Consider the following 24,032-nt stretch of genomic DNA (forward strand, 5'->3'; position numbering starts at 1 on the left):
CATGGAGATCATAAATTCTACATCACTGCTGGTTCACATTTCCCTCATATTTCCCTTATATACACGACTTTTCACTGGTGTTTAATACACTGTGAAAATTGGACTTTAATTGGGTGGTAAAGTTTGAAGTTATTGCATTTTCAGAAATCCCCATGTCTTTATAGGCAGTTCAGATTAACTCCAGGCACAGCATCACAACTGGACTTGGTCCTGATTGGCTCCCCTCATTAAATAACTACTGAAATGTTTCCAAGCAGGGCAGCATGAAACTGGAAAAGCATCCAGCAGCAGGTTTACCTCATTTGAATTGGAGGAGCTGCTGTTGTCGGTCAATAAGAGCCATATTGGGACTGATCTGCCTTCACCACAGTTTGAGTAGTTCAAATCAACCTTTGACTGAACTTTATATATTTGAAAAACACAGTAAAAGAAATGTTATTGTACATTTACATAACAGTATGGAACATTTAATAATATTGGAGGAGAACCTGTAAATACCATTATCTGTTCAGAACCTCTGTCCATTCCAATGGACGTAACTTTTCTAGGATGTCTAGATCTTTGGCTGAATCCAAATGTCCAGACTTGAAAGTTCGCTTGGGGTGCAGACTTCAACAGACTTTACTGATTTATTTTCTATTTCCATCAGCTGACTAAACAAAAACAAAACTTATGTGTAGTACAACAGTTACTGTTAACTATTAAAGAAATACCTGATTTGAGGCCAGAAATAATATCATGATACAGACATATGTAAAAAATATAAGCTATAAAGGGGACTCAAAATGCACAGTATTATTGCAGCCTACCCTCTAGGTTGTGCAGTGTAATGGCAAATATATAGGCTAGAAAAGTGGCTGAAAAACGACAAAAGAAGATCTTTTGATGTAACTAATAGGCCTATCCAATTTATTAAGTCATAGTACAGTCCTTATTTATGAACATTTCTGTATTTGAATGTGTGCAGTTTATATGTTATACAAAAAATTGTTTTGGTAACTCACAGAACTCTATACGTGGGATTTTTATCTTATCTGAGCGGACAGAATATGACAGCAGCTACAACAATTGTAATCATTGCTCGAACGTTTCCATGGCAACGTGTAAAACAGTCTTGAGGGTTGTCTATCAGCGGCTTGCAGTCTCTGCCCTTGCAGACTTTGCATGATGACGTTGAACTTGTCACAGTACAAGTCGGCGAGGGCTCAGTCTGCAAGTCCAGAGGGTGGACATTTGGAGCCAATCACAGTGTTCCACATCATCTGAAGTGGACTGCAGTAGAGCCACGCCCCCTTTTTTCAACAAGAGTAGCCAAGGAGGAAGCACAAGGTACATTTCACTCCTTTAATCATAATGTTAAAGTACATAATTTGTGTTTAAACTTTGTTTAAACTAAACTCGACATGTTATAGTTGTTATACATGTCAAAAAAATCTCTAGATTCACAGATTTTTCTCAGGGTTAAAAAATATCTGTCCATTGGAATAGTTGGGATGGACGGTTAACTTGAGTGTCATCAGAAAATGAACAGAGAAATGATTATTATGATTTTATTTTCTACTGAAACAATCCATTTTCAATGCATTTTACTGATTATGTATATAGAATATTAATCTCTGGACATTTTCAACACACTGTTTTCTGGAGATACTTCAGAAATTGAGGATATTTTGAGTTGTGATGACAAATACAATGCAAAATATATATGCAATGTGTTTTAAAGCATCCGGCTATTCATTGATGTGAGGTTGCTATTTGTGAAAAATAAATAAACTCATGGATTTTGTTGAAAAAAGGTCTGTTAAGATAATTTATTGTCATTTTCCTATTAGATGATTTCTGCATTAAGACTATATAATAAAGTATCCTGATCAAAATGTTTATATTTTCTGATTATTTATGAGCGCATTTAGAGTAGAAATCCATCATCACAGTTTTTTATCATTATTTATTTTTGTGTGTTTGGAAAATAATTGGGTTCTTCAGGGGTGTAAAAAAAATCCTGGAACACTTAACCTATTGCATCAACACCATCGAAAGCTGCTTACTTATGACTGAAATCTCCACTGAAGTGATGCACATCTGTCATATGGATTGTACAAGATCTATGCAGCAGACAGCTGCCAAAGTCAAATAGCATATTGGTCTGTCTTTCACAATCGTCTCTGTCTTGTTATGTCTTCTGCATATAAACGACTGTCTGCTCAAGACCTCGACTCCAAAGTAAAATTCCTCACAATTTACATCACTTAACATGAGAAGTAAATATACATGCAAATCCACACGTTACAAATCGCATGTAAGAATAATGTTTTCTAATACATTAGTCACTATATTTCTTAAGAATTTCTCACTTTTCAGGAATGACTTGAACAATACAATCTTTGAGAGAGCAAACCTCTTATTGTGGCACATATCCTAACATGCTAATTACCCCACACACAGTTTGAGTTCATTTATTATGCATGAAATAATCTAATATGATGACTGTGATAATTATGCGCACATAGATAAGATAAAAGAGTAGTAACCAATTATGGTGCGGGAGTTGGGAAAAGTAATTATTCTTTGTAGTGGAAAGAAGTCTCGGTTCGAAAAAAAAAAAAAAGGGTTCAGTCTGCTTTTTTCATTCAGTTCACAGTGCTGCAATTAACATGTGGAATCATGTCTGCACTCCGTGATAATGTTTAAGGAATATTTTCTTGATTAAGCATACAGAAACACAGATATGTCTTATTGTTGTGAGCATTTGAGGATGTATATGCTTTTCACTACAGGAGAATATTGTAAAAATAAATAAATGAATTAAGGCTGCTAAGGTAAACTGCTTCCTGCATAGTTTCATTTACAGCGATGTGTCTGTTATGATAATTGTGCACGCTCGCTCCCTGAGACTCTTCACACACTCCAGAAATCTGACATGTTTACATTATGACTTGAAAGACAACATGACTCGATGCCTCGATTGGGTCTCGTCAACAGCAGCAAATCAGAAAGGACACTAAAACGAATGAGTGGTACTCAGAATCTAGCGCTCACAAATCAGACGCGTGTTGTAGAGTCATTAAATATTACCACTTCTAAAATCAGAGCTGGCGTGCGGTTAGCCCGCACCACTGTACAAACATACTTAACACAGCACAGCTTTCTTTGACAAATTGTGTGCCTGCCACCGCAAATCACAGGAAACAGAGACTCCACAGTAATTTAATTTTTCTGGGACTGTTTTGGCTTGACTGATGTTATAAATCAAACGTTTACGTGATGGAATGTGGCAGCATGGAAACAGAGTTTAACAGGGCTTAATATGTCGACATGCACTTTGCTCGTAGTGGAGGAAAGAAATGTTTCACGGCTGCTCTTGGATACTTTGGATATGATGCAAACTTGAGTCATTGCTGCAGTACACGCAAGAAAGAACACATAAAACATAATTAATAAATAGAGCAAATGGGGGTTACATAACCCCGTTTAAAAAACATGTACTAATGCATAATTTGTATAATATAAACAGACATTATCAGCAGGAGGATTGTCTTACTGACCTCTAACTAAAAGCACATTTATGTGACTCAGGAGTACACACGTCATCTTCACACTCCTCCGGAAACCTCTGTCACCCATTATCCAGTCCAAGTCTCTCTTGGACCGCTGTAGTTGACTCATGATTGCTTGCAGAGTCTAAGCTTCAGGCCAAACATGATACTCTGACACCAGACAACAAAGCTCAGAGTTGTCCAGAGGATGGCTCTCACAAACAATACCAGCTTACTTTTAACAGGATTGCCAGATTTTCAAATTCACACTAAACATCAGCAGAATCGGGAACATGTTCTTGGAAGAGACGTCTTCATGTAGGTGTTGATCCTGCACTCATTTCAGAGCAGAGAATAAAAGATAATGAATGTGTGAATTTGAACAAAGAGACTAAACTAACCATCAGCCCTTAGTGTGCTCTGCAGCTTTAAACTGGAGGTTAATGTCAGTGGCACTCATGTTTCCTTACACTCTCAGCAAAGTCATAATGTTCTGAATGTAATGAAGTGAGGAGAGGAGAAGGCAAGGACGATGAATACGGCCAGGACGACAATTGCTGTTTCATGCGGACAGCTGATGTTCAGAATAACCATTCTACTGTATGATTCTGCAGAGATGACTTTTCCACAGACATGATAATCACATTGGAATTCTATAGATAACACTTACTGACATGAGTTAGAGTGTAGTGTGTGTGTGTCTCCTATGCGTTTATAAAATACTTATTTGTTTGGCCAGTTATGTTTTAGTAAAACATTATGTCTGCCAGAATTATGTTCGGATGTTTTTGTGTTTTTTTCTAGGGAACAAAGTGCTACATTTTTTTTACCACATGGCAGATGTAAGTGGTAAGGGTGGATGGTGGGTGTACAAAGTGCAGGACTTTGAAGTCCCAGACCGGAGCTCATGTCCTGCATGTGGTTAATTTTAGGCAACAGAGACACTTTGGTTAAGGTTAGTGAAAGATTGTGGTTTTGGTTAAATGTTAATAAAAAAGCGTCTTGGCTTCAAGCTGCTTTTTACCAGCTGCGACAACCACGTGACGGCTCACCCTGATAGCATTACAACTGTGCAAAATGAGGCCGCAAAACCTTTACAGGTTTATAAACGATATCACAATGAAGGCCACAATGAAGTTCAAAGATGGGTGTTGTCCAAGCAAGGCGGGCAGGGAGTAGGGAAAGGGCCATTCCCTCCCCCCAACACCCCCACTTAGTGCCCCTGGCTCACATTATTTTTAAGTCACGGATCACTGTATCACAGCTGGCACGATCCCAAGATTGTCTCTAGTTCAATATGCAACAAACACCATGGTCTTTACCTAACGTAATAAGTGCTCATCAGTAATTATGCTTTTATTGCTATGATTGGACAGTGAACTGTAAGGGTATGTTGTAACTAATTGAAGTCGTTGTCAACATTTTGCAGATGCATGCAGTTACAACATTTTCAGACTTGGCAAATTTGATCATTAAAAACATTTCCTCATTATGTTGTTTGGATAAAGTAATTAAGGTGGCATTCCATTTCTCTCAAAACGTATTTGCTGTTGCAAATAAGTTGTTCACAACAAATCCTCAAACCCACAGGACCTCATACGTCATATGTTCCTTCCCTCTGAATACGATCCACAGGAGCATTTCCTAAATTGGCCCACCTACTAGTGGACGACAAAATAGCTTGTGTATGACCGTGGCAGTTGTAAAGACGTGGTTAATGTTGTGAAACAGTAACAGTGGCACCTAAACTATGTAGTTAGCAGTGTTGTGGGTAACGCGTTACTTCTTTTGTAACACGTTACAGTAATATATTATGTTACAAAGTAATATAACACGTTACCAACAGGATTTCGGGTAATATTATTACATTTCCAGTGTCACATTACGTGTTACCACCTGAAACAAACTGTTTATTGTTTTCATATTACATTCATCCACACTGATCCACACCACTCTGCTACTGGCAGTGCGGCACCAGAAAATATCCCCATGAGGTTGTTGCGTGTTGTCATGTCATTGTCGCCGTTTAATATGAATATTCAAAAAAAAAAATTCTCTATATAAAATTTGAAAGTTTGAACAGGGCTCATCAGGATGTTCAGTGTGATAATGGCATTCACATGATAAAGTAAACAAGCTTACAGCGCTAACGGCACATCAGAAATGTGCAACATTTTTTGGTCGACACTAGATATCAAACAAAAGCTAGAGATTACGTTGTATGAAGTTGCAGTGAGCTGTAAATTCACCACTTCTAAGCAGAGGGTAGAGGATAATATTATCTTGGGGCGGTGGAAAGTTTCTCCTCGACTGTGCTGCTGCATCAAGTCTGCAGCTGTCTGTACAAAAGAGTAGTATGAAAGTCCAGAGCGCTCACTCCGTAGTAAAATCCAGGGACCAAGACATCTCCAGAAGTACGCTGCACAGCAACTGACAAGCAAAATAAAAATAAAAATGCTTGACTTGAAGCAGTCTCAGTTAACTGAGTGGTTTCCAACTGATGATTCAAATCCCCAACTTTTAAGGGGCAGCCCATCTCAGCAAACAGGGTTGCTGTGTCTGGTTACCACACAAAGTATCCCAAAGTGTGCATTTTGTTATTTTGGACTATGCCATATTTATAAAATGTGACTTATTATGTCGCATTAGCAGCACTCAAAGTTAAAAGCTGCTGGCTAAACTCCAGTGTAACATGGGACTCTGTATTACAGTGTAAGAAGCATTTAGATCCTTTGGGCACTGATATGAAGTGATATAAAGCCAGCAGCACCGAGGCATCCAGGATGCCAAAAGCCTTAATGAAAGATAATACAGGAATAAAACAGTGTAGTCCTCCTTTAATTATTTTAAGAGCGAAATTTCTTCTGAAACACCATAAAAGATGTAGCCTTCCCATGGAAAATGAAATGCACTTTGGTTGAAGCCTGTGCTCTCATAAAATCATGGCGCTTTTATAGCAGAGGACAGAACTACATAAAGCAAGTCATTTGCAGCTAATAAGAGTGATCACTAAAATGCATTAGTGCAAATTATTCTGTCCTTGCCACTGTACAGTGCTTTTACTAAAGTCTGTTGTTAAGCTGCTGTTTCACCCAAGAGCCTGCGCACTAACAAGTGTTTCATCAGGCATCTGCAAAGAACACTTGGAGATTAACAGCAAGGTATACAAATGGATTTGAAGAGAAAGCCATTTTTGTTAAAGCCTAATGTCAAAATAAAGGAGCAGCTATAGACTGAGTGAAAATATCGTCCTTCAGATCAATTGTGTCCTGGAGTGAGATAGGCTGAAACATTCAGATGAGATGTGAGTGGCAGAAAGAGCAATACACTTGAATAATATCTTTGGAGAGGATTCTGAAAAATGGAACCGTGCTCCAGTAAATAGCCTTCTGGAGGTCACAACTTTAGCGTTGTTGTATTTCTATTCAAAGTGCAGCAGACTTCAATGGGCTCCTCTGCCAGTAATCAAAGTAGGGTGATTTCAAAAGGCCACCACCATTTCAAAGAGGCAAAATTTTCATCTCTACTGCACACTTTTCACGTGTTGCCTTATGTCTTAGCCACCCAAACTGTCTCTCGCGGCAGTCCATCTGTGTATTAATAAAGCTGAAAATGTACCGAAGAGTGGAAAAAAAACAACTTCAGGAGGTGGAGCACTTCACAGCAGTAATATGAGTTAGCTCAGTGTTCACAGAAGTAACTTCTGTTGATGTGTACTTCACAGTGTTGTAACAGTACTGGAATTTCTAACTTTGATACAATACCCTGAAACATATCGATAGTCAACACCACTTCATTATGGGGAAAACTGATACTGTGATATGAGACTAGATATCATCTTAGATTTTGGATATTGTAATATCATAAGTTTTGTCTTTTCCTACAGTACAGTGATGTCATTTTCTGAACTTACCCGACTGATATAGCTGTTGTAGTGTTTGTCTTTACCCACTTGGTCAATATATGCACATTATTAAAGATTATTTTATCAAACATCTCATTGTGTAAATATTTTGTGAAAGCACCAGTAGTTAACTTTACAATATCATAGTAATATTGATATTGAGGTATTTGGTCAAAAATATTGTGATGTTTGGTTTTCCTTTTATTGCCCAGCACTAGAGTATATAATTATTATTTTCTAATAAAAGATCAAAATAACAGGGCTATAAAATTACAACTGCGACATTTCTTTTCTTGGTTGGTAGCAGAGAAAAGCATAATGACTGTAGTAAACACTGAAAATAAGAGAGAACAGTAAAGCGCCAGTGGTACTATGGGTGGGGGAAACAATTTGATATGGAGTATGGAAACACTGTATCAATACATGGACATCAAGTTTGTTTTTTTATTATCACTATTTCAAATTCCAATTAAAATTTTGGTAGCCTGGAATCATACAATCAATTGCTTTTTCAGTCCACTCTGCCCCCTTTTTTTTTTTTTTTTTTAACAAAAATTAAACGAGGGGAAACCTGCTAAAACATGGCTATAGACTCCTTTTCCATTGCCAGTAGACCAGAGCCTGCTGCAGACTAGCATGCCTGTCTGTTTTTTTGTTTGTTTGGTTTTTTTTCACTGATGTGTCTCGTTCAATATTACGGGCAGGCCAGAAAACAGGTTAGTAAACAGTAGAAAGCAGCATGGAGATCAGTGAAAATGTCAGTGGTTATGTCTTTTATATACTGTATCTCTCAGTTATTTAGCCTCTCTCTCAAACTCAGTTGATGTCTGAGTGCTGCTTGGGCTGAGACGGACGGTATTTTGTAGCGGCACATCACTGCATCTTGCTGATTAAGGGGCTAAAATAAGCACATTCACCCAGGTGTTATGTTTCTATCAATGCTGATCAGACCCAGAGCCGATAAATACTTGTGACTACTGCAGAGTCATTTGACCTGAGTGTGAATGGCGATTGTATCCTTTCCTATAACCTAAATAAGCCAGATGTTACCAGGTTTTTTTGTGCAGTTGTGCTGTAATAAAAATGACTGAAGTAAGTTGAACAGACTAAAAACTTTATCTTGTCTTATCTGATAAAGTTTCCCTTTGGGGACATAATTTGCAGTTGAGAAAAAAAAATGCAATATATGATATCGCAATACTTAGCCTATCGGAAAACATTTGAAGCAGTGATGATATTGTATTGTGACTTAAGCATTGTGATAATATTGAATCCTGGGACCTTGGTGATTCCCATCCCTAGCTGGTCCTGGTGTATCAATACTATGGAAAATGAGTTTTGAAACTGATTAAAATATGCATCACTAAATCAATATTTTTGTCTGAACTTCACACAGAGGAGGGACAACAGCTTAATATTTCACTACAGTGCTGGAAAACAGCTGGAACTGAACCTGCAGTATGAAAAAACTGAAGTTTAAGTTTAAAAAAAAAAATCATACTATTAGAACAATAGCAATTTTGCTAAAGACGTCAAGCTGCAATCTGCAAAATTATATTTGCATTTGGCAAGGGAGAGTGAATGCCACTATAGCCATCTTTATTGTACGAATACATTATTGCGTGCTGTTAAGTCGATGCTATTAGCATGGAAAACCAGCATTCATGACATTTCACTCACAACTAAGTTTTAAAGAGTATTACACTGGGGGAGATTTTCAACAGTAGTGACACCATTTTGGCCCATGCATTTATTCATTTTCAAGGGAAGCACAAATATGCAGCCACACAGTGCTTGGTGGGATTTTCTCTGCTATGATCTGCTGTTGAATTCAAATCAAATATTTTGAACCTCACCCAGCTCAGCTGTTACCAGGACTCTCAAATATAATAAATTCAGGATTTACTGGCAGGCTTCATATTTCTCCGTGTGAAGCTCTACTCATTTATTAGGATTATCTACATTCCACCAGAGATAAGAACCAAAGGCACAATGAGGTTCAGAGTCTTGTTAAAGGTCTTTAAATGCAGAATATATAATAAGCTGTTGCTAATTTGATTTTGTGCTTGATCCTTGAATAATAACCACTGATGTCTAAAAATAATATGTTTTAATTGTTTTTACTGCAAAAATAATGACATCAAAAGCTATTCATACTAACATTATGAATACTGGAGACATTACAGAGTGGAAATAGCCTACTTCTTACAAATCTTTGAAATTTCACCCACAGTAAACACTCTGTCTACAGTATGTGTGCATCCTGCTGGTGACAGACCTAAGCCGTATTGGAGTCCTCCATTCTATGCCATGACTTTGACTTAGTTTATGGAATGTGTCCCCGCTGGGTTTTCATTTCCTCTGTCTGAAAAAAGGAATGCAATCAGAGTACTGATGCTAAAATCATTACCTAATGACTAAAGCCTTTGTGTGACTTCTTCCATGCTGTGGCGTTCACTGTTCAAGCACACATCACATATTATTGTGTGGAGGAGAGCATTTCTAAAAGTTTATTTGGCTGTCTGCAGGCTCAATTGATTCAAATGTGCTCAGCCCAATCAATCACTGAACCACATACTGAAGGCTAATATGGACTTTTCTTATATGTAGCTAAGTAACGCCTACGTTTTAGCAGAATATGTTGATGATTTGTCCCAACTTTTAAAATAATATAACCCCATTAAGAAAGCACTGAAATGACTTCTTGTTTCACACATCAGTAATGTCACCTGAACTTAATATTTCTGCACATCCTGCACAACTGTACAGCTTATTCTGAAACAGCTATATTATACATTTGTTATGTTACAGGACTTTTTAAAGTATCTTTGTCATATTTTTCATTGTAATTTTTCCATCTATATTTATTGTCTTGAGTGTTGCATTACTTTGCCTTATGTTTATTTCCTCTTAATGTGTTTTTGTATGTTTAATCTACACACCAGGGTAGGGCTTTGGAAAAAAATAATGGAGCCACAATAGATAATGACAAATAATCTGAAATTAGTCATTAAAAACCAATTTGTTTTGATCATTTTTGGCTCTTTTAAGGTGTGAGGTGTAAGATCTGTCTGAAACTGGGGAAATGTATTTTACAATGTTCTACTGGTGTTCAGCATTAATGCCAAAGTATAACACAATAACATGACTGCAGTTTTCAAACTCAATAACAGTTTCACAGTCCTGCACTGCATGTATTTTCATGACATCTCTATGTCCTTCCCGAAACAACGCTTCGTGATGTTGACAGTATGGAGGATCATTAAATTTGCCTGCTGCTCCTCTTGGAGCATAAATCAAGCCAATCCATCTCTCTCCGACCCTGCTCCCTGGTGGCTTACTTAGAGCCATGCCAACGCAGCACTGGCTGCGGAATGAGCAAGGGTAAGCATGCAAGGGCTGTCCTTAAGCTGAGCGTCTGACGGTATAAACAGGCCTCTGTCTCCTCTTGAGAGCAATAGGGATCAAGCGGGCTTAGTGGGCATGACCTGTGAGGGCCCAGACATGGCCAAAACATGCAGCACAACACAATTGTCTTAAGGATTGCCGCTCTATTGAACATGAGAAAACTAGCCTACATCACATTGCCCACAGGCCCGGAACAGGACCTAGATGCACTCCGCTGAGGATACCCAGTAGACTGAAGCCTTATGAATAATTCTGAACATCCTCTCTCTTTTTCCTGCCTGATTTAAGAAAGCGGGGCCCTCAAAAACAAATTAGACAACTCACAAACTGATTGCTAAGAAAAGGAATCTTGCAACGTAAGGCCTATTAGCCTTTCAAGACATTAAAAAAAAAAATCTGTTCTTCTCAGAAGTGATGTATTGGTTTCTTTGGCATCATGCAGGGTGGAATTAGAGGCAAAGGCGAAGGAAATGACAAGACATTTGCTCGTGGTTTAATTTCCTCAATTGCTTTATGGCCATACATAAATGCTTAAATTGGTTTGTAACATATGCTCTCCTCGCTCTGTTTACTTCCTTCATTTAGTGTGACTGAATCACTTTATTAGTGATTATCCCCCCAAAAGCTGCAGGAATGCACAGCATCACACCTCATCATGTAATTTACCCATATAGTAGGAATGGGAATATGCAAATACTGTCAGAGTATTTTGCAGCACCAAATATGCCCCTGGGCTGCTTGTCCAATGACACAAATCATCAATTAAGATCTCAGCAGGGTTTAGGGATAAACTAAATTGGCATTATCCCTATCTGACAATATGTAGAGCCGTGTGGGGTACATCATAACAAAGAACAAACATCACTGAGGGTGATTAGTAGTGATGCGTTTCGACTCATGTGTCTGAGTGTGTGTGTGCACTGTCAAAATTCACTCCCAGCTGAATCATCCACTTTGAGACACAGACAAAGGTACACATTCATTTGAATAATGTAAAAGGTAACAGACCTTCTTTTGGTCTTTCAACAGCGATTCACAGCAACAACAACAGTGTCTTTCAAAGCATTTACTTTCACAGGGGGTGCGAGTTTAGCTCCTCATGGGATTTTATGCTCAGCACTCTGCACCTGCCGAATGTGTTTGACGGAGGAAGCTAAAGTGGTCTAAATCGCCATTGTGATTTCTCAGGGAAGCAGATGATTAGTAAACAAATGGTTCAGGCATATTTAATTAAGCTAATGTACTCCCAGGGCTCAGACTATAGTCTTTGCTGTGAGGGGCCTTTACTTTGCAATATACAGTTGTAACGTTTTTACCATTGACAGATGACAACAAAGAAACTGTCAAGTAACCCAGTTATATTTCCTGAACTTAACATTTAGAAACATGTAATTTTTTTAAATTTTATTTAGATGTGTTTGCCAAATCTGTGTACATTATTTGATATCTGAGGGACAGAGATCGAAGCTGAAAGCGACTTGAACAGATGACTTGGTTTGACTCACACAACTACCAAAACACAGCCATCGACCTGCGAATCTGTGCCTTTTTAATTGCGTCTTCATTCAGATCAAATCCAACAGGGCCCCAGGATTCAAGACAAGCTGTCTGAGCGACACCGTCTCCATCAAATCGCACTGACTGCATTTCATGCCAGTCAAACGTCTCCTGTGAGTGAAACAGTCATTCCAGCAATTGTGGAATAAACTAGTCATCTGAAGTAGAAAGTGGTGAGTGGCACACAAAGAAGGCCAGTGTTCAGTCTGGAGAGGTTTTTGCAGGGCAGGGAAGGCTGGGAGTAAACATTAGACCTGACTGAGATGCAGATAGTTTGAGCTTTAAAAACACTTCAATCAAAGATGGATTCAGCGAGAAGTGCAAAGAGGGTTTGACCATTTAAAATACAGATAAGTTATAAAAATAGCTGTTTGGTGCTTCACATTTTCCTGGAATAAATGGAAGACATTAGCTTTGTATTAATATATATGTGTGTATATATATATATATATATATATGTATATGTCTTACTTTGAAAAACTGCTGTGCATGAACTGCAATCAGACATAAAGACAGACGCCTCTAAAAAGTTATACTTATAAATAAGCATAAATTCACAAAACCTAAGCTATTTAAATCATCCATTACAAAAGCTACATTTCTAACTAAAGGTGATGAGCAATATATGTTCTTCAGTTTGACATATCCTGTGGTTATTTGTTTGTTTTTGTCATAAACAAACACAGCCACACACACAGTGCACACACACACACAGTGCACACACACACACACACACACACACACACACACACACTGTCTATAATAAAATTTATTATTAAAAAAACTGCTATATTAACTTCAAATCTGAGAGTAAGTTATTGTACACTGGAAAATCTTTACCGTTTTCTCTACAAACACACCAGTCAAAATAAAACCATTTTTACTCCAACTAAAAAAACACCGCGTAACTTTAACATTACGAAAATTGCAGTGGCAGTCAAAATACAAAACAACACGGTTTCTGCACGGGAGATTCACACCATCACACATTCAGTGTAAATGTACAAATGATCAGAACGCGATGTAGCGCTCCGGTGCTAATTGACAAAGCCGTGGAAATCAAACGGCAGCTTCCTGCAGCTCTGCGCTCATTCTGTTCTCCGCTCACTATTATTATCATTATTCTCTAAATCACAAGCTTTTGCACAAACGCACCCTCCGCTAAATACAACAGTACATCCTACATACTTGCATCACAAACATTACCGACACATTTTAAAAAAAAAAAAAATCCAAACGCCGCATCAAGCAAAAGAAAAAAAATCCACTGGTCTTTCAGTCCAGCACAAAAATGCATCTCCTCTCCTTTCCCTCTCTCTTTTTTCTCCCCCTCCTCTACTCCCCCCTCCCTCTCTCCCTCCCTCACTCCCTCTCTCTCTCTCTCTCTCTTTCTCTCTCTCTCTTTCTTTCCCTCCCTCTCTCTCTCCCCCTCTGTCTCTCTCTCCCTCTCTCTGTGGCCTGGCTGCCTGTCTGACTGTATGAATAATGTCCTGCCTTTTGTAATGAAGGGGGGGGAAAGGGGAAAAAAAGGACGCTGAAGTGGTAAAGCCCTGCTCCCATGCACTGACATTGAAAATGAATGACAGCTTACCTGCATGCCAATCTTCATCAGACTGACACTGGGCTGACAGCACAGCCTATACTCCTCCACACAGCCGGTGACGTCAGCCATGCCAGGCCCCTCCCACCTCCATCTCCGCTCCCCGTTTTTCCCAACACCGGGCTGCTGATGCCTTCCAGTGTCCATGGGAAATACGGCAATCACGTGTGGGGGCTTCGCGAGAACGGTAACCCCTGCAACCACATTGAGAATGAGTGCTGAGGTTGTTTGGAAATACTGCTTCAAAGCAATGAGTTGGAGGTGATGAAGCACCAAAAACACGTTTTATTCTTCCTGTAGCCTTTATTCTTTTCCTGCTCAGCTTGGATGACACAAAAGATCTTCACTCAATAACCAGGATTTTCAGTATCACTCACAAATGTATACGAGAAATGTTTTCTGTGTTCTGTTTTGGCATAAACTAAAAGTCAGTCAAATTGAAAAGCGTACAGCCTAATCTTATTCGATCATTACATTTGTTTTCAAATGTATTGTGCATCATGGCAAAAAGTAGATTGTGACACAGGCTGTGAGAGTGAGGGACATTGGTCTACAACCATCAACTACATTATCCTGCAAGAAAGGATAAACATGTCACATTTTTTGTCTAAATCGTTGCAAGAAACTCAATTAATCTGTTATTAATTTCTGCATTTTTCTAATAATAGCCTGTGCTAATGCACTCATTCTGGCCTGTGTGTAGCATCTGAATTATAGTAACCAGACCAGAACTGAAATTCAAAAATGGGCATCACTCCATTTGGACATTTGTGAATTTTATTTAGTCATTGAATATATATGCAGCTCTCTTAATTCAGTTATTTTCTTACCTATTCTGGTTTACTGGTGACTAAGCCTTAACAGCTCAAACAGAAAAAAACCCTGGATATGAGGTTACAAGTCAGGGTCTTAAAGAATCAGCATAGTGTTTGCTTGCTCTCTCCACTCTGGAAGAGTCTTTAATCCGCCTGTTATTGTTGAGATTGCAGAGGAAATCAAATCATCTGAAGGAATTCCAGGCAAACACTGTGAGAGCACCAAACTCCACACACAGTTTGGTAGTTGGGTGTGAACTTGTGGTTTACTTTTTGTTTTCCGTGTTGATTGCTCTAAATGATATTGTGACTGGGATCCAGTCCTCTGCCATGTGACTTCTGAAGTATCCAACTCATTAATAAACGCTGGGGGCTTGGATCTTACGAGGGTCACTTAAAGGCAACATGTCTTCTTCTAGTAAGCACGCACAGCACCACTTCAAGTGGGACTGGAGCGCACACACGCACGCACGCACGCGCTGACACACATGCCTCTGAATCGCCGGTCTGGCCAGCCCCCTGTCGGTCCGCATTAATAATTACATGCTTCAAAACAGACAGGTGGACTCATGGGAACCTGAACCACTGCTGCACATAAGAGACACAATAGATAGAGATTTCAGTTGAGACTAGAAATGTCCGTCTGGATACAGGGGCGCAGCACCAAATTATGGGCCCTATGCGTCTCTGTGGGCCCCTCTCGTTCTTCTCTTGATCCAGGTCTTTGTGCTCTCACACACCTTTTGAAATTGTCTTACAAAGTCAGCGAGAAGGGCCTTAGGGAGCTCCCACTATTATTTTATACAAAGTTAAGTCTTCAACTTATTTATTCACCAAATTTAAATTTATGGTGGCACTAATTACTTAGAAATAAAAAATAAAACTAAACTATTCATTCCAGGCTTTTCAAGGCCCCTCTCCCATTGGGGCCCTGGGTACTGGTACTGGTAACTTGTTCCACTCCTATGACACCTCTGTCTCGATACTCCCGGCTGAAAACACACAGCAGCATTGACTCTATATCAAAAGAACAGAACTTTGCAGAAACCCCCTTGTTTATAGTCTATCATTTCATAATGTTGTCCAATTAAGAAAATTGAGGATGGACATGGTTTTCAGGCAGTGGGTTTTAACAGTGATCTAAACCGTGTCCAGTTCTATTTCTAACTTCTTGGGTCCACCAGGGCGGTTCCATACACTGAGAAGTGCATAACTTAACATCGCATGCTGTACAGAAGCCATCTGACCTAAGTGGCTTCAGGGAATGCATGTTGAACAAACACACTGTAACTTGCAGTGAATTAACCACTATAACACTATGACACACTCTGTCCATTAACAACCAGAAAATTGTTTTGAATGAAATGTCAAAAGAACCCAAGCAGAAGCTGTAGAGGCGATTTGCAGTGACCAGCCACCGGCAAAGCCAGTTACTGTGCGAACACCTGTGGTGATAATTGTAGTTGTAGCTATAGTAAGTGTGCCTGAATCAAATATGCTTTATGCTCAAAGTCATTATTGTAGCTTGTTTAAAATAGAATCTGAAGTAGCCTCCAGATTCTGAGCGTGTGTGTAGGTTAGGGTGAAGTCAGATAATTTGGGACACTCTTTGGTAGATCAACAAGAAAACCACCCAAAACTCTGAAGACTGCACAAAGGAAAACTTTTAGAACTTGTTTTGGATCTCTGCTTTATTTCTATGAAGAAAAACTGTTGCCAAGTAAAATACTTTAGAAAATACAGATCTTCAAACACATCAAGAACCACTACCTCACTGTGATGACAAAAATGGGACTTTCATGTTTTTGTTTGTTTTTTTGTTTAAATGGTTAAATCCATTTATCAATTCTGCCATTAATTCATGAAACCATAAATATAACCCAAATATTTAATAAAAAAAGATCATCCTACTTTTCTGCCATACCTTACTTGTTCTTTTGCTGGCTGTTTCCTTGGTGCCATATTGTCTATAGACATGCCTGTGTGTACTTGCATGTGTGCAGCAATGAGTGCATTTACATGGACATGAATAACCCATTTATGATCGTGTTTTTGGAGTATCCTGTTGATGTGTTTGAGCATGTAAATACCACATTCTGTTTATGAGAAACCTGAATATGCTCACTGGAGCCCTCTGAAAGAAACTGGGATATATGAATAACCTGATTTCTCTGTGCTCATGTAAAAACCATAACTCCAATATGATCATAACTGGGATAACCCGCATAAATGGGTTATTCATATCCATGTAATTACACTCATTGATGGCTAATTCTGGACCACTGTGGCTGACATGGACTCACTGAATCATCTTTAATATTTTTAAGTGACATAAAATAGCAAAAAAATGTCTGTGATAGTACAGAGTGGCACACAACAGCATAACTCATGAATTTATCAGACCTGGTAGCCTAAAAACATGCTGGTTTCACTTCAGAGAAACGTCTCATTTTAGCTTCATTTTTTGGTTTCATTTTAGTCTCACACTCAAAACCCCACATTCAAAAAAAAGTAAAGTGCATTGTGAAAATATTTTGGTGAGTCAAAGTCAAACAGTTCATAAAATGCTAGATCCTACAGACATTTTTGTTGCATACCTTTATTGTTTTAGCCGCTGGACTCTAATAACCAAAAAGAGAAAATCAACATGCCACATGGCTTACATTGCGATCTCTGGGACCAGTGATTTTTTTAAATCCTTGCTTTGCAATCATTGTTGTCTCAGACAAATCCAAAATGATTGTTTCGTGTAAAGCACATTTGCACTCATAATGCAATAACATGTTTGGTGGTGACTGGCTGCTAATATTCAAAAGCCTGAGATGTGAAACCTTATTTGTCCCATTTTACCTGATGCAGCAAATTACCTGAGTTCACCCTGTAGCCGTCTGTGTGTGTGTGTGTGTGTGTGTGTGTGTGTGTGTAGGCTGTGGTAATTGAGGCCCACTCAATCGTAGATTGTTTGCTATTGATTTTATCTGGTTGCAGGTAGGCTAGATATCCATTTGGTGGTGAGGTTGATGAGATGGCTTTTGAATGATGAAGTGATCAACCTAGTAGGCTATTAAATGGTGATAAAAAAGAGAATATAAAAAAGCTTGATAAGAATGCTCTTTTAAGTATACTGAATAAAGGTAAGAGAACACATGGGTATTGTATGAATGGGCAGTGGCGTAAGGTACTTACAATGATAGGCCCCAGTGCAAACTATTATGACGGGATTTTGTGTCTAAATTATACCGTATATTGTATCATCTGGTCACATGATCAAATGTCAATATCAACATCTTACTTACCCAGCAATCATCTTTGCATATCTGTATAAGGCAAAAACACCAATATGAATAACAAATGATTCATTTAACATGTAACTGTTTGTGTAAATTCTTTACATTTTTTTTTAGTTTATGTAGAATAAGTATGTAATTTTGTTATAGACTGCTACTGACTAGTTGACCAAAAATAAATAAATAAATAAATGAATAGGCTAAATAAATGAAAACTCTTAATGAAATGAGTTTCTCTTTTCAAGGGCATAAATAGCAAATGACATTACTTTAAATTAAATGTGAGTTGTTCTTTGATCAGTTGTATTATTGAGGGGGTATACTGTTCTTTTACCTACTCTCTACGGGCCCCCCACCCCAGGGGCCTGTCTATGCACCGCACTGTCTGTATGTAGGCCTAACGTTATGCCACTGTGAATGGGGGGAAAGCACAATAGCCCATGAACTACATATCTTCACCCAGCTCGCTGTTGGCAGAACTGCCTTAAGGAGTTTCTGCTAGAGAGCCTTTTCCTGTTTGGTGTGGGATATGATCATGGTTTAACTTAAAATGGAAAAAAAAATCTACCAGAAAGGGCTTTCTTGCAAAAACTTTTCCCATGTGCACCATGGATGTATTATTAAAGTGTATTTCAAGTAACGACGCATATGATTGGCCCGTCTTGAATTCGTATATCCAATCAAGTTCCAGTTTGCTGTTACCAGGAAGCAGAAGACGCGATGGGGAACGACTAATCCAGCACTTCAACTGATCACTACTACATGAGAAATTACGGGTTATTGGACAGCAACGATTTTTTTCCCACGGAAAAAATGCGTGTCGAACATCATAAATTACATTTACAATTCGGTGTCAGCATAGCAGATGTAACGTTAGCCGTGGCAGCTAGCGTTAACATGCCCACACAACTGTGAAAGTTACAGTTAGCTAATGTTGCTAGCTACACTGTGTAACTTAGTGTGTAGTTAACTTGTCTAGATACAGCATTGCGTCGTTATCAGTGTGCCGAACGTCGGTCGTAAAATCATATTTTACCCACCTCACCGATTAACTGTCCTGTCTGTTGGGTAAACTACCTTCAAACTTTGCTTTTCAAAAATGGCAAGCACTGTGTTGGAAGTCGGAACGGGCGTTTTCATCATTGCGGTCGTTTGGATTGCAGCTCTTGTGTTTGGGATGATGCTGCTGAGAGCTTCTGGATCAGCAAAGTGAGTGAGATGAGCACCTCCACATACTCCTTCCACTATCCCGGTTTGAACGCATTTGCATAATGTTAAACTAATGGACAATAGCGATCGGGGACAATTTATATGCAACTGAATCAATCAGTGCCTTATTCCATTGACATTTCCACCCCTTGAATGTTGGTTTGCTTCTTGGCCGAAGCAACATTATCTGGAACATAAATAATGTAATATATAACATTAGTAAGGTTTTCTCGAAAGTTCGGCATATGTTTAACTTACCGGGTAGCCGTTGATACAAAGAAAATCTTAACATATCTAACTACTTAACACAGAGGTGTGTTCAAGGGAGGAAAAATGACTATAGTCGAATTAACTGTCACATTGAATTTAAGACCCAGATTAATGAGACACCTTTAGCTGTGAGGAAAAAACAATAAAATAAATTAAACTAACATATTTTTTATAACAATTTGGCATGGATTTTACACAAAAGAACCACAATCAGAATAGCATTTATTACAACGGATTTTTTTACTTAGAAAAAAAATTAGCCTGGTGTTTGGAGCATACAATTAACTTATCGGGAAAGAAAGCTAGAGGCCACGTCATTCAACACTCATGAATATAGAACATTTAACAAAAACAAGAGACAAATGCTGTAAAAAATAAGATAACATAAAAAATATGAAACTATTTTTTGCCATTTAAAGTTTTTTGTTTTTTACCCAGATAGACCAGCAAAAATAACGTTTCCTGACCTCTCACCAAAATTCTGTCAAACAATCAATTAATACAACATGCAGCTTTACTGGTTGATTGCTGGGACCATGCACCTTCCAGTCCCTGCTGATTAATACTGGTGCAGTGACCACAAAATACCCTAATACTATTCAAGTCAGTAAATGTTTATGTCTATGTAAAATACACTGTGACATTGAACACCACGGTTGTGTAAGGGGCAATTACAGTAAAGTTTAAATGGGGTGAAACATGGTGCTATTTACTTGATTGGAAAGTTAACAACTTTTTAAAAACACAATAAAGAACGCCATTGTTTTGATTGGTACTTTATAAAGACATTATCCTCAGATAACCCTGTGTTTACAGCAAGTCGTACCACAAATCAGCAGTGGGTGTCCTCATATTATCCTCTTTGTTTTAACAGTGTGTGTGTGTGTGTGTGTGTGTGTGTGTGTGTGTGTGTGTTTTGTGTCTCTCCAGGTTGGGCGTTATCCCCATTTTCTTACTGGCTCTCACCATCACTTTAGTGCTGGTGTTTTTCCCTCGCAGCCCAGAGACAACTCCCCCATTCAAAGAGATAGAGGTGAGCTCTACACTGATCTCATTCACCTTTACACACACTTTAAGACTCACACTCATGTACGCGGGTTTCTTAAGCATGGGGAAACTTGCTAAAAATTGGCTATAGATCCCTCTCCCCTTGCCAGTAGACTAGAACTGTGTACACGGTGCTGCAGCAGATGTGATGCATTTCTGTTTTTTTAATTGGTGTGTCATGTTTGACGTCACGGTCAGGTCGTAAAACAGATAAGTAAACAGTCGAACATAATGCAGTGAAAATGTTCCGTTGGTTACTTCTTTTTTGATATATCTCTTACTTATTTAGTCCCTCTTTTTAAATTCGGCGCCGACTAATTTGGATCGATGTTTGAGCGCTGCTTGGGTGGAGGTGGACGGTATTTTGCGGCAGCCTGTCATTGTATCTCGCTGGTAAAGGGGTTAAATTAGCACGTTCACATGGGTGTTGTATTTCCATAACTGCAGATCAGAGATGGAGCTGATAAATACCCATGACTACTGCAGAGTCAATTGACCTGGGTGTGAATATCAGTTGTAACCTTTCCCATTACATACAAAAGTCAGGTCTTGGTTGGGGTTAGTCATTATTTTGTGCAGTGGGAAAGGGCCTTCAGATAGCTGATTTCCACTAAAATTATCGTGTATATGGAGGGTTTTTTAGCACAGGTGTCCCACTGGTGTTTCACGTTCAACATCACAGACAGGCCGGAAAAAAGGTTAGTAAACAGTAGAAAGTAGTTACTGTGGTTACTTCTTTTTATATATGTCTCTTAAGGCTCAGACATACTTTTCACATTAAATGTCTGCAGACAGCTGTGGTCACGCAGACACGCACACCGTTACATTCATCGTACAATTGCAGGTCCGTGTCAGCCCCTGGCAGTGAACGGGAGGGCTGGGAAGTGAGCTTTCTGTCCTCCTACTGCCGTCGTCGGGCGAAACTGAAACTAAGAAGCTGCTGCTGGGTCTGGACTGAATGTCTATCAATTATCCAACTTAAAACTAACTTAACCACAGTGCAGCAGCTGACTTGTCCTCTGTGTTTTGGACTAGACTGGAATGTGGAACAAGAGATTGGAGCATGCGCAGTTGGCTTGCTCTGCATACAGTCTGCGCAGTCACAAAAAAAGGGCTGTGCACAGAGGTCTGCAGACCCTTGCTGACGTGGATGGATGATGAGATTTGCATCACATGGACCAAAGCAATCACGCGAACTTGGAATTTATGAAATGGCCTTTATTTATTCAGTCTCTCTTTCAAACTTGATGCAGACTAATTTGGATCGATGTTTGAGTGCAGCTTGGGTGAAGACAGACAATATTTTGTCATGGCGTAGCATTGCATTGTGTAGGCGAAGGGGCTAAAATTAGCATGTTTACCCTGGTGTTGTGTTTGGATCACTGCAAAACAGAGCCAGAGCCGATAAATACCCGTGACTACTGCAGAGTCAGTTGAGCCGGGTGGAAATGCTGACTGTAACCTTTCACATTATATTAAAAAGCCAGATGTTCGCAGGTGTTAGTGGGTTTTTTTGTGCAGTAGAAAATGGGCTAGATACTCACACCCCTATGTTCGTTTAATCACATCTATTAGCTGCTGGTTTGAATTGTCATAAGTAAACTCATATTCACACCTGATATCCTGGCTACAGTATGAACAAGTATGTTGTACTATATTAAAATGCAAATACCACAGAGAAATATTTTCACTCACAGAGTTTTAGAGATGCAAATTATTTGGACTGAAAGGTGTTAACTTGCTGAGTAGGCATTTCACTTCATGAAGAGGCAGTTTAAACTTATCGTGCTGCCAAATCCATGACAAGGAAATATTCCAAATCAGTGTTCTATCAAACCCTTTATTGCATTAAAAACACAAAGTCTTGTGTTATTATCGTCTGTTATTGTGGCTAATGCATAATGACAGCATAACGTACTTCAGTTGGAAATAACAGCAGGGCTGGGATGTTTTCAGTTTTGTTCTGAGGCCATTTGGCTTTCATTACTACCAAATGTTTTGAGACAACTGAGTGAAAATGAGGATTCAGAGCCCACAAACAAACAGCTTACTTTAGCTCAGTGGTCATCTCATACTCACTTTGGTGCTCCCAAAAATGATATTTAATCACAAATGGGGTCTGTTCTCTTTATGCGTTATGAAATTGAAAAACATTTAAGATCAGTAAATGAAATGAAAGTCCTCTTATACTTGCTTATTAAAGTTTACAGTACGTGTATCTGTATCCTGGTTGTATGGTTTTAAGATCTCAAAGGGTAATTCATGTTTTTTTGTGTGTGTCTGTTTGTCTGTGTGTGTGGGGAAAAAAGCCAAAAGGCAAAGCTCAGATCATGTGTGGCTGTAACTAAGAGCAGAATTCCTTTATTTGTACTGATTGAGGATTCAGGCTCTATTTAGGTTTGAGGTAGGTGAATATAAACAGCCTATCCTAGATAAAACCTTAACTGTAATATAAGCCAGTATCCTCTGTATGCCTGTAAATGGCATGTGTCACTGTGTGTGCACGTCTGTGTATGTGCTTGTCATAAAGGCCTGTTGTGCTTTATCTTAGTCCAACAGCAACACAGAACAAACACTCCCCCATGTTGCCTCCGGGTCGTGCCAATAAGCCGGCCAGATCTGCCAAGCAAGCTGCCACCCCATAGAAATAGCGGAGCAGAGCCCCGTCCCGGCTAGCTCACATTTTATAGCCTTTGTGCAAAGGCAGATACCAGACCAGCAACAGAGAGACACAGCAAAATGTGACTTCCTGGATTTCTGTACAAGGCTTACGGGTAAAATCAACCCACGGCTACTACAGTAATCGACTCCAGTGTTTAAAAGAGGTCCCTTATAAAATCACTCGTAATAATGACACCCTATTCTACCAAAAAGTCATAATTGGTTTGCTTTGTATAGCAACCTTTATTAATTACCAAGTGGCCCTTTTGTTTCTATGAACTGGGAGCATCTGTAATAAAATATTTAATTTGAAGAGGAGCTCACATGATTGAAGAATGTAACAATTACAAGGAGTCTTCTTTCAGTAGTTAACTGTTTTTTCAAGAAGATGAATATGTTCATCTTTTGCTTATCGTAAAGAGTCGTTTTAAGAATAGAATAGAATTGAATTTTTATTGTCCATAATTGTGGAACATTGCCCATCTGCCATATCATTCAAGCATCAAAATATACTCACACTACATAACAACACTGACACGATGAATACTCTGTCTGTGTGTGTGTCTGTGTGTCTGTTCCACGTTTTTCTCCTCACTGACTTGGTCAATCCATGTGAAATTTGGCACAGTGGTAGAGGGTCATGGGAGGATGCGAATGAAGCAATATTACATCAATTGGCCAAAGGGGGGTGCTATAGCAACCGATTGAAATTGCAAACTTTGAATGGGCATATCTCAT

At 38.9% G+C, this 24,032-nt stretch overlaps 2 protein-coding genes across 2 annotated transcripts in view; one reads left to right on the forward strand and one right to left on the reverse strand.

Annotated features, from left to right (window-relative positions):
- Positions 1-14,104, reverse strand: part of pknox2 (pbx/knotted 1 homeobox 2) — a 165,246-nt gene extending 151,142 nt beyond the window's left edge. The window contains exon 1 of the mRNA XM_050035804.1: positions 13,997-14,104. The gene's annotated coding sequence lies outside the window, so the exon portion shown is untranslated. The remainder of the gene's footprint in view (positions 1-13,996) is intronic.
- A 4,706-nt stretch (positions 14,105-18,810) lies between these two features.
- The window catches only part of tmem218 (transmembrane protein 218), a 16,679-nt gene continuing 11,457 nt past the window's right edge, over positions 18,811-24,032 (forward strand). The window contains exons 1-2 of the mRNA XM_050036415.1: positions 18,811-19,316; positions 20,517-20,619. Of these exons, the coding sequence (XP_049892372.1) occupies positions 19,207-19,316; positions 20,517-20,619 (213 nt within the window). The 5' untranslated portion in view covers positions 18,811-19,206. The remainder of the gene's footprint in view (positions 19,317-20,516; positions 20,620-24,032) is intronic.

The sequence above is a fragment of the Epinephelus moara genome, chromosome 3, assembly GCF_006386435.1.
Source record: "Epinephelus moara isolate mb chromosome 3, YSFRI_EMoa_1.0, whole genome shotgun sequence".
Taxonomy (NCBI): Eukaryota; Metazoa; Chordata; class Actinopteri; order Perciformes; family Serranidae; genus Epinephelus; species Epinephelus moara.